This window comes from Heptranchias perlo, chromosome 4 (genome assembly GCF_035084215.1).
Source record: "Heptranchias perlo isolate sHepPer1 chromosome 4, sHepPer1.hap1, whole genome shotgun sequence".
Classification (NCBI taxonomy): domain Eukaryota; kingdom Metazoa; phylum Chordata; class Chondrichthyes; order Hexanchiformes; family Hexanchidae; genus Heptranchias; species Heptranchias perlo.
The window spans coordinates 94,380,412-94,392,776 of NC_090328.1; the positions used below are offsets into that span (position 1 = coordinate 94,380,412).

At 39.6% G+C, this 12,365-nt stretch overlaps 1 protein-coding gene across 3 annotated transcripts in view; it reads right to left on the bottom strand.

The window, feature by feature from the left end:
* dennd4c (DENN/MADD domain containing 4C) overlaps positions 1-12,365 on the bottom strand; it is a 201,815-nt gene that overhangs the window by 23,194 nt on the left and 166,256 nt on the right. For all 3 annotated transcript variants that reach the window (XM_067983316.1, XM_067983317.1, XM_067983315.1), the window contains exons 21-22: positions 11,506-11,625; positions 2,946-3,083 (exon numbers count right to left, since the gene is read on the bottom strand). In XM_067983316.1, the coding sequence (XP_067839417.1) occupies positions 2,946-3,083; positions 11,506-11,625 (258 nt within the window). The remainder of the gene's footprint in view (positions 1-2,945; positions 3,084-11,505; positions 11,626-12,365) is intronic.

The window sequence follows — 12,365 nt, forward strand, 5'->3', positions numbered from 1 at the left end:
CTCTCGCCTCAATCAGAAGGTTGTGGATTCAAGTCCCACTTCAGAGACTTTAGCACAAAATCCAGGCTTACACTTCAGTGCAGTACTGAGGGAGTGCTGCACTGTTGGAGATGCCGTCTTTCAAATGAGACGTTAAACAGAGGCCCTGCTTGCCCCCTCAGGTGGGCGTAAGAGATCCCACGGCACTTTTCGAAGAACAGGGGCGTTCTTCCTGGTGTCCTGGTTAATATTTATCCCTCAACCAACACCTAAAAACAGATTATCTACTCATTATCTCATTGCTGTTTGTGGGACCTTGCAGTGTGCAAATTGGCTGCCGTGTTTCCCTACGTTACAACAGTGACTGCACGTCAAAAATTATTTCATTGGCTGTAAAGTGCTTTGGGATGCCCGGAGGTCGTGAAAGACGCTATATAAATGCAAATTTTCCTTTCTTTTCCGATCACATAAAACACTGCTGCAGTACTGCCATTCTTGCCTACCCATTCCTGTTATATTAGCAGTTAACATGAATTACAGGATTCCGCTGCCACATCCTTACTGATTTTCAAGTTCTGTATTCACATTTTCTTAACATGAGAATTTTACCAGTTTAGAGACTGAAAGATGAACTTGTAGGACATGGGATCCTTGTGAACTTCAAGGGTTCCTGTTAAGTCTTGCTCAGTGAATTATTGCACATATTAAAGACTAATAATATACACAGGCTTTGTTTGCTTTCCTTTTCAGTATGAAACCCCAAAGTAAAAAGGTTCCTTTTCATAATCTTATTTCAACTGATAGATGTCAAGTTTTTATATAGTGGAATCCAATTATTATATGAGGTGCCCGCCATTACAGTTCAATAGGCTTTAAGTAATGACTAGGGTGAGGGACAAAGATGTCTTGTACATTAGGTGTAGCAAAATCATAAAATTGTTGCCTATAGGCAGATTTATGATTTCACTACACAGTGCCCAAGATTTCAATGATCATTTTCTTCAGAAACCTGTAGCAAGTGGTCACTTCTTGCAATCTTATGCTGATTTTAAGTATCCATTCAGAGGGCGCATTGACAACTGAAATAAATCTTTATGTGAAAAGGAAAAATGAACGAACTTGCTTTTATATAGCAGCTTTCACGTCCTTTGGTGTCCCAAAGCACTTGACTTTTGAAGTGTAGTTACTGTTATCACATATGGAAACATGCAGCCAATTGGCACAGTGAGGTCTAACAAACAGCAATGAGATTAATCTGTTTTAGTGATGTTGGTTAAGGGATAAATATTGGCCAGGACACTGGGAGAACTCTCCTGATCTTATTTGAACAGAACCACAGGACGTGGCCTCAATTTAATGTCCCATCAAAAATGGAACCTCCTAAGTATATGCCTAGATTATGCGCTCATGTGTCTGGAACTTGAACCCATAACCTCTGATGTTAAGGCTGACAGTAATAAACAGAAAAAAAAATTACAACCTCAAACAGAGAGATTACAAAGATTTCCATTCACATTTTTATTTTCAAAAGTCAATATCTAAAACCTGAATATGGGGCTCACCCTATGCTTTAGAAGCAAAGACACTAGCCCTGATTTTAACTGGGTGCGTGAAGTAGGCGGGCGCTGGTAGAGGTGGGTAACAAACAACCGACTTTGGCAGCATGCCACGGTCAGTTTCCCACCCAAAACCGGCAGCTGACCAACCGACAGGAGCGCACTGTCACTGTGGCATAGCATTCCATGCTCCAACAATCATCTGTCAAAAGAAATTGCTCATAACTTCACTCCTCACTCTTGAGGATTTCAAATTGATGACCCCTCATCACTAACTCCCCAACCAGAAGAAATACTCCCTCTCTTTACATCACATCAAAACCCTTCATATCTCAAATCTCCTTTGCCTTCTCTGCTTCAGTGGAAATAATTCAAGTATTTCAAGTCTCCTCTCATAAGTATCATCTTCAGTTAGCTGATCTCAGCCGATGAGAACTCTAAGTGGCCACAGCACCCTAATTTAGGAAAGAGAGAAATGACCAGGGATTTCTACAGTAAAGGCACAAGTGTGAGCATTGGGAGTGTACAGGGTTAGGGTCAGCAGGGGTGTCATCCACAGCTCAATAGCTTGACGGCACTCAATGTCATGACTCATGAAGTACTGGAGAGTGATTGCCACCCATGGACCATACCCTAGTAAGGAATTTTACAAAGTTTTAATTGAATATGTAGAACAAACATTCACACACATTTTATGATTAAATTGATACAGGGCTCAGCAATTTTTCTTTTTAAAAGTCATAGTTTTTTTTGTTAGCTCTTAAAGCTGAGTTGCTACTTTTTCTTTTTAAAAAAAAAGCTTGCAATCAACCATTTGGAGATTCACATGACCTGTATATTTTTGGGCCATTGAATAAAAGCCCTTTAATACTTTAGATGCTCTATAGTACAGTGAAATTCCTTCCTGTTCACTGTCAATGTTACAGCTTTCCACATAATTCTTTAAATTCCCAATAAAGCATTACTGAAATAATGAACTGCATGAAAAAAGAATATAAACAGTTAATTCTGAACACACCAATAACCCCTGCTTCACAAACTCATTTCTTAAAGAAAGCAAAAGGACTGATGAAAGATAATCGATTTTAAAGTTGGGTTTAAATCAGATGAGTTTTTTTAAAATTACAGAAACAATAAGCTAATATTCACAGATAATTGAGCAGAGCTCAATTCTCCCTCTGGTCCTAAATTCTGTCTGAGATTTCCCACTCTTATGAAGAGCCTTGGGCATTTTACTATGTGCAAGCTGTTGTCTGGTCCCCTCACCATTCTGAGTGGCACATAGGAACTCCAAAAAAATTGCAATCCATTTAAAGAATTAAGATAAATTAGTTAAATGCAAAATGACAATAAGTCACACTGTAATCCAATAGAATACTGATAACTAGTGATAAAACAACAACTGCTTACCACTGCTTCCTCTGCTGCCTATAGCAGCACATTGCAGCTTTACAATGCTACTAGTTGACTTAAGTCTTTCTGGCGAGTTGGAATTCTTAATTTCTTTACTCACTGCTGGTTCCTCACCAGTGTCGTCGGAGCTTTTTTCTGTTGACGAAATGCAATTTAAATTTAATTAAAGATGGTTTCCACTTCAAATTCAACTGAAGGATTTGAAACTCAATAATCTAATCTGCATATACAAAAGAGACGAGAATGGACTGTGAGCACAGAACTCAAATACAAATACAATTACAAAAAAACAGACCTCAAGCAAGATTAGAGTTGAGAAATTCCCCCTCCCACGGATAATTGAAATGGGGAATAGACATCAGGGAAAAAAAGTTAATTCTGGTCAATTGATAGTTTAAAAAGGACTGGACCAATATTTAATTGAGGTTTGTAGAGATAAACATATGTTGATTCAAATCGATTAGGAAGAGGGAATAGACCTTTTTCAGGGGGGGGGGGGGTGCAGGATGGTGGTGGTTATTTTTTGGGAGAGGGGAGAGAAGAAAAGTCCACAATTGAGGTAGCCATCCTGGCCTGAGAAAGGAGAAAACTTGATAGGTTGAAGGTCCCAAGCTTTTAAATAATCTTATCCCTGCGTTATCTAGCCTCCAATCATTTGAGACTCTTTTGAAGCGCCAATAGGATGGCACTGGAGTTAACCCAGCACCTCCAAGAAAGGAATATATTCGACAAGTGTCCTCCCTGTATACAGGAGAGCACCATTAATACAGCTGGCCTCAACAAACCAAAATATATTAAATCGCAACATTATTTTGCCCATTAGATCCATATCCAGCGTTGTCCACCAGTCACAGAAGACTTCAACCATAATGGTGGACGCTCCAAGGTCACCCGGGTGCGCACATGGCCGTGGGAGAGCGACTTTCCTGGTGGACCTCTAGACAATTAAAGAAATTGCTTCACAGTTTTCAAACTTTATACGTATTTTGCAAGATTCTAACGTTGATGCAACAGCATTAGAGCAATGACGTTATTTTAGTTGGGCGTGAACTCAAAATTGTTTTCAATGATTTTTTTTCAATACAAATTATTTTGCCAAGAATTTATTTTAAAAAATCCTCCAGTTGTCTTTCCTCCTCTTCCACAAGTAGTGACTCATGACTCAGTCCTACCACCACCACACCCATGTGTTTCTTCTTAATGTGAAAGCCTAGACAAGAAACACCAGCAAGCTGAAACAAATCTTCTCACCAGATAACTACATAAGGTGACACTAAATAGCAATCAGAATTGGAAATTCTGGTTTATCTTTCCTAGCACAGCAGTATTGAGACTAATTATAACTCCCTGCACTGCTGCCTCAGATGAAATTAGAGGACTCAGTGCAGAGTTTCCTGGTCCGTATGGCTCAGATCTATGCTAAACCCAACTGATGCATCAGAGCGCTCTAAATATACATTTTAAATGAATACACTTCATGTTTAAGTTTCATAACTCTGGAGACTAAATAAATCAAGACATCAAATGGCAAACTACTTCTACACATGGAGGCTTTATAATTCCATAATGTTGTAAAAAGGAATATGAAACCACTAATAATTTTAGAATTAAGCACAATGCACTAGGAACATAGGAACAGGAGTAGGCCATTTAGCCCCTCCAGCCTGTTCCACCATTCAATGAGATCATGACTGATCTGTGACCCTAACTCCATGTGCCTGCCTTAACCAAAGGTATTAATGGATATAGGGCTAATAAAAATCTATCAATCTCAGATTTAAAATTAACAATTGAGCTAGCATCAACTGCTGTTTGAGGAAAAGAGTTCCAAACTTCTATCACCTTTTGCGTGTAGAAGTGTTTCCTAAGTTCACTCCTGAAAGTCCTGGCTCTAATTTTTAGGCTACAGCCCCTAGTCCCCAACCAGCGGAAATAGTTTCTCTCTGTCTTTGTCATCAGTTCCCCTTAATATCTTGAAAACTTTGATCAAATCATCCCTTAATCTTTTAAATTCCAGGGAATAAAATCCTAGTTTGTGTAATCTCTCCACATAATTTAACCCTTGGAGTCCAGCTATCATTCTAGTAAATCCACACTGCACTCTCTCCAGAACCAACATATCCTTCCTAAAGTGCGGTGCCCAGAACTGAACACAGTGTCTAACCAGGGCTGTATAGCTGCAGCATAACTTCCGCCCCCTTGTATTCTAGTCCTCTAGATATAAAGGCTAACATTCCATTAGCCTTTTTGATTATTTTCTGTACCTGTCCATCATATTTTAATGATTATATACATGGACCCTCAGTCTCTGGGCCTCCACTATTTTGAGCTTTCCATCATTTAGAAAGTACTCTGATCTATCCTTTTTAGGTCCAAAGTGGATGACCTCACACTTGCCTACATTGAAATCCATTTGCCACAGTTTTGCTCGCTAGTTACACACATCACTATAATATATAGTAAAACTAAATCTTAGCGATAAATAAAATGATGACATTGTTAATTTATTTTGATTGCTAAAATTAATCAGTCCATTATCAGACTTGAAATGAACCAAATTGTTTAGGGTTTAGAAGCTTAAAACAAATTTGATTATACTTTCAAAGTAGTACAAATTGAATTTCCACAAGATTTTTTTTTAGAAAGAAAATCTTCAAAAAGGGAGGAAAGCATTATTTAGTTCCTACATGATCTAAACAAACCAAGCTCGATGGCAACATAAGTAACTGCTATAGTACAGAATTACTCACTACTTCAAAAAAAAAACTCCAGATACATTCCAACAGGAGGACAGGATGAACTCTGATCAGCAAAAGTTAATAAGAACATAAGAAATAGGAGCAGGATTGGCTAAACAGCCCCTCGAGACTGCTCCACCATTCAATATTATAGCTGATCTTCGACCTCAATTCCACTTTCCCGCCCAATCCAGATATCCCTGGAGTCCCTTAGTGTCCAAAAATCCATCAATCTCAGCCTTGAACATAACGATTGAGCATCCACAAGCTTCTGGGGTAGAGAATTCCAAAGATTCACAACCCTGAGTGAAGAAACGCCTCCTCATCCCAGTCTTAAATGGCCGACCCCTTATGCTGCGACTATGACCGCCTAGTTCTAGGCTCTCCAGCCAGGACATCCACTGAAATTCTGTACTATAGCAGTTACTTATGTTGCCATCGCGCTTGATTTGTTTAGATCTTATTAGGAACAAAATAATGCTTTCCTCCCTTTTTGAAGATTTTCTTTCGAAAAAAAATCTTGCGAAAATTCAATTTGTACCACTTTGTAAATCTGGGACCCCTTCCTGCAGCTCCCCTCCATCCTGATGCTGCTTATTCCTCACTCATTGCCACACTGTTCTGCTGCTCCCGGGCCAAAAAAAACATTTCCCTTTAGCAGTAAATTCCCCACCTCTCAGCAGCCAAACTGCCCTGTGCAACAATGACAGCCGGGGCCTGTCCAGGAAACTTGTGTGGATTTATGGTGGACTGATGTGGGTAAGTGGAATTCCCACCTCACAGCTAGCCAACCAATTAGAGGAGAATCCAGCCCTTAAAATGCTTACAGAAGTAGTGTTTAATTGTTGTGAATAAAAAGAAACTGCAAATTTCTTTGCAGATTGAACAAGGAAATGTCTTTGAAAGTTTGAATAGGCTAGGGCTCTTTTCTCTAGAAAAGGCGGCTGAGGGGTGACCTGATAGAGGCCGCTAAAATTATGATGGGGTTTGATAGGGTAGACGTAGAGAAGATGTTTCTATTTGTGGGGGAGTCCAACACTAGGGCTCGTAAATGTAAGATAGTCACTAATAAATCCAACAGGGAATTCAGGAGAAACTTCTTTACTCAGAGTGGTGATAATGTAGAACTCACTACCACAAGGAGTGGTTGAAACGAATAGCACAGATGCATTTAAGGGGAAGCTAGATAAGCACATGAGGTGGAAAGGAAGAGAAGGATATGCTGATAGGGTTAGATGAAATAAGGTGGGAGGAGGCTTGTGTGGAGCATAAACACCGGCATAGACCAGTTGGGCCAAATGGTCTGTTCCTATGTTGTAAATTCTATGTAAATGCTGGAAATTTGAAATAAAAACAGAAACAGAAAAGGCTGGAAATACACAGATCAGCCAGCACCTGAAAAGGGAAAGAACAGGTCAACACCCAGGGTGCATACCCTTCATCGGAACACATGAAGGGATATTACAACCAAACTGTTAACATGTCCTTTCCCTCCACAGAGACTGGCTCACCTGCTGTGCATTTCTGGCACCCATTGTGTTTTTTGTGAAAAGTTTAATTTATTGAATTAGAAGTATGAAAAGAGGACGAGCGGAATTACTCCGAACAATTTGAGGGTGCCCAGATTGTTGTGGAGAAGTACTATCGTGCTTGTCGGAATAGCTGTGACCACAGGAAACATAAGGCTGGGAATTTCCTTGCAGCAGCTCCCGTTCCACTGTGGGGTCCCTGCGGTACTTGCGGTGAAGTTACGGCAGAAGCAGCTCCAAGGAAATTCCCGGCTGTAGTCAGAGAGGTCACAATTGAAGCAAGAGACATATCAGCAGCACTGATTGACACTTCCTTTTCTCAGCTGTTTAATAGTAATGGGATTTGCCTCCTTAACACTGGAGGTGACTGTAATTTGGGCACCTAAGAACATAAGAAATAGGAGCAGCATTAGGCCAAACGGCCCCTCGAGCCAGCTCCGCCATTCAATTAGATGATGGCTGACCTTTGACCACAACTCCACTTTCCCGGCCGATCCCCATATCCCTTGATTCCCCTAGAGTCCAAAAATCTATTCATCTCAGCCTTGAATATATTCAATGATTCAACATCCACAGTCCTCTGGAGTAGAGAATTCCAAAGATTCACAACCCTCTGCCTGAAGAAATTCCTCCTTATCTCAGTCTTGAATGTCCGACCCTGTATCCTGCGATTATGCCCCCTAGTTCTAGACTCTCTAGCCAGGGGAAACAATCTCTCAGCATCTACCCTATCAAGCCCCCTCATAATCTCATATGTTTCAATGAGGTCACCTCTCATTCTTCTAAACTCCAGAGTATAGGCCCATTCTACTTAACCTCTCCTCATAGGACAATCCTCTCATCCCAGGAATCAATCGAGCGAACCTTTATTGCACCACCTCTAAGGCAAGTATATCCTTCCTCAGATAAGGAGACCAAAACCCTATGCAGTGCTCCAGGTGAGGTCTCACCGAAGTCCTGTACAACTATAGTAAGACTTCCTTACTCTTGTACTCCAACCCCCTTGTAATAAAAGCCAACATGCCATTTGCTTTCCTAATTGCCTGCTGTACCTGCATACTAACTTTGTGTTTCTTGTACGAGGACACCCAAGTCTCTCTGAACACCAGCATTTAGTAGTTTCTCACCATTTAAAAAATATTCTGTTTTTCTATTCTTCCTACCTAAGCAAATAACCTCACATTTCCCCACATTATACGCCATCTGCCACCTTCTTGCCCACTCACCTAATCTGTCTATATCCCTCTGCAGACACTGTCCTCCTCACAGCTTACTTTCCCACCTAGCTTTGTATCGTCAACAAACTTGGGTACATTACACTCGGTCCTTTCATCTAAGTCATTAATATAGATTGTAAATAGCTGAGGCCCAAGCAGCAATCCTTGCAGCACCCTATTAGTTAGTCTGCCAACCTGAGAATGAGCCGTTTATCCCTACTCTGTTTTCTGTCCTTTAACCAATCCTCTATCCATGCTAATATATTACCCCCAACCCCATGAGACCTTACCTTGCATAACCACCTTTTATGTGGCACCTTTTAAAAAGCCAGATATACTACATCCACTGGTTCTCCTTTATCTACCCTGCTAGTTACATCCTCAAAAAATTCTAATAGATTTGTCAAACACGATTTCCCTTTCATAAAACCATGATGACTCTGCCTAATCATATTATGATTTTCTAAGTGTCCTGTTACCACTTCCTTAATAATGGATTCCAGCATTTTCCAGATGACCGATGTCAGGCTAACTGGCCTGCAGTTCCCAGTTTTCTCCCTCCCTTCCTTCCTTCTTGAATAGCGGTGTTACATTTGCTACCTTCCAATCCACTGGGACCGTTCCAAAATTCTCTAGATGCTGGCAGATCACCAATGCATCCACCTCTTCTAGAACCCTTGGATGTAGTCCTTCAGGTCCAGGGGATTTGTCGGCTTTTAGTCCCATTTGTTCGTCCAGTGCTTTTCTCTAGTGATATTAATTGTTTTAAGTTCCTCAATCTCATTTACCCCTAGGTTCTCCACTATTTTTGGTATGCTTTGTGTCTTCTACCGTGAAGACAGGTACAAAATATTTGTTCAACGCATCTGCCATTTCCTGATTCCCCATTATAATTTCTCCTGTCTCAGCCTCGAAGGGACCAACGTATACTTTTGCTACTCTGTCCCTTTTGTAGAAGCTCTTACAATCCGTTTTTATATTTCTTGCTAGTTTACTTTCATATTCTATTTTCTCCCTTTTTCTCAATTTTTTGGTCGTCCTTTGTTGGTTTCTAAAACTCTCCCAATCCCCAGGCTTATTACTCTTGTTGGCATTATAGGCCTCTTCTTTCAATCTGATACTCTCCTTAACTTCTTTAGTTAGCCACGGGTGGATCACTTTTCCTGTGGAGTTTTGATTTCTCAATGGAATGTATATTTGTTGAGAATATTGAAATATTTCTTTAAATGTTTGCCATTGCTTTTCAACTGTGAAACCCTTGGATTTAATTTCCCAATCTACCTTCAACTCGCTCCTCATACCTCTGTAATTGGCTTTATTTAAGTTTAAGACTCTAGTTTCTGACTTCAGTACATTATTCTCAAACTCAATGTGAAATGTTATCATATTATGATTGCTCTTCCCCAGAGGTTCTTTTATTGAGATTACTAATTAACCCTGTCTCATTACACAATACAAGATCTAAAATAGCCTGTTTCCTGGTTGGTTCCATGACCTATTAAGTCTGGGAAACAGCCTTGAATACATTCCATGAACTCGTCCTCCAAACTACCTTTGCAATTTGATTTGCCCAGTCTATATGGAGATTAAAGTCCCCCATGATTACTGCATTACCTTTGTAACAAGCTCCTATTATTTCATGATTAATACTCCGTCCGACAGTATAGCTACTATTAGGGGACCTATAAACTACTCCCACCAGTATTTTCTGCCCCTTGTTATTTCTTATTCCACCCACACTGATTCTACTTCCTGATCCTCTGAGCCAAGATCCTTTCTCACTACTGTCCTTATGTCATCCTTTATTATTAGGGCTACACCCCCTCCTTTTCCATCCTGCCTGTCTTTTCTAAATGTCATGTACTCTGGATTATTTAGTTCCCAACCTGGGTCATTTTGCAACCATGTCTCTAACGGTTTTTAGGTCAAACCCATTTATCTCTATTTGTGCAATTAATTTATCTATCTTGTTACGAATGCTCCGTGCATTCAGATAAAGAGCCTTTAATTTTGACTTAGCATTTTTTTCCTGCTTTGACCTTACTTGTTGCTGCATGATGATTGTTAAACTCTCTGTCCCTTCCTGCCACACTCTGCTTATCTTTACCGAAGTCACTACACTGATCTATTGTCTTAACTTTTCTCATTAGATTTCTAAATTTCCCCTCACCTGACCCCTCCCCCACTTTTTAGTTTAAAGCCCTATCTACAACATGAATGTTAGACCCAATGAATAAAGTCTGGTTCATCTATTATTGCATGCCTCAACTCTAATTTGCCGTTTTTCGGAAAATATTTTTCAATTTTCTTTCCCATTCTCTTCCCCCTCTATCTTGGTTTCCAAGTACACATAATCCCCAAGGCAAGGCAAGAGCAGCGATTGACATCACATCTCTACCAACCCAATTCTGAAACCAGCCTCTAGGAGGGATGCAGGCAAAGCAAAGGGTCACTGACCTTTTTTCATTTCTGTGAGGAAGTGCCTAGGATTTGTTTAGAACCTCCCTCGACAACATGGCAAAGATGTGGAACATACTACTTGGGAAATAGCTGAATTAAACCCACATTATCACTTTTTAAACAGCGATCTTTAAGGTAAACATGCTTTGTGCCATTTCTTACATTCCTAGAGGTCATTGTAATTTTCTCTTAAGTTACTAATACAGAAAACAGGTGCTATAAATATTTATGGTATAAATATACATCTACAATACAAAATCATTTTTTTTAAACAAGCTACATTCCATTAACTAAAAGCATCTCCTATCCTGGATCTCCCCATGCCATGCACCTTGTCTTAGGGACTGAATGTTGCTCAAATGATAAGCTGCTGCACCTCTCACGATGACTCTCCTTCCCACATGTTCTTTACTTCCCAATGGGGAAGTACTTAGCTACATGACTCATGCACATGACAGCATAGCTGACATTGGCAGTATCAAGTGGTGGATGGTGTGCAACAAGTCGTTCTACATGAACTCCAATGTGCCACCAACCAGGAGTGTCTATAAATTCAAAGAAAACACTTGATTAATGCTAAGTTAAAAGTCACATTGATTCTCATAACCTTCACCTTTTTGCTTTTTAATTTTGTCAGATGAGCCAATTTCTACCAGTGTTGCTTTTTCATGAAGATCAACGTCATCACGTCGAAGTTCATCTTTAGATCCATACCCTTGGTCTGACTGAGCACCTATAAAGAAAGTTAGCCAACAGTTTGAACAAAATAAATGCTTCCCATGTGTGAACCATCCAAGTACAGAAAAAACAATGCCATTTTGTATCTTTCATTGGAAATTGAGAGTTCTTAAAACCATTAATACGTAGTGAGTTCTCCCTTGTGAACATGCAACATACATTAATATTTACATAAATCTCAGTTTAAAGGAGTTGTCTTTCTATCACATTTTAAAATCTTCCTGAAGTTATAATTACAAGACAATGTCATTTGTGCAATCTTTCTGTACTGTGTATGACAAAGTTTATTTACATTTCCTTTGAACCCAAGGCAGGACACCTTAGTTTTCGTCTGAACACTTTGGACAAAAATCCAACCAGTACAAAAGCCCATAAAACAGGAAATAAGGTTATATTTATCTAGTATTGTTTTCTGGGAATTCTTCAGTGGTGTGTAATTGTCAGACTTTTAAAACAAACTTCAAAATCATATTATAATCTTCTGACATTGCTGTGCATTTAATATTTTGAAGATTAATAGGCGTGTCCAGGTATGATGACAGGTGACATGCTTTCTAAGTAGCATTTAACTTATTTCATTACATTTCTTGGGATATGCTAATAGTTTAACTTAAAATAAATAACCAGTTACAATGAAGTATGCTCCTTAACATCCATTTGTACACAATATTAAATGGGGAAAAAGTAGCAATACTTCCAGTACAAGGCACTTCCCTATATTACATATTACAATAA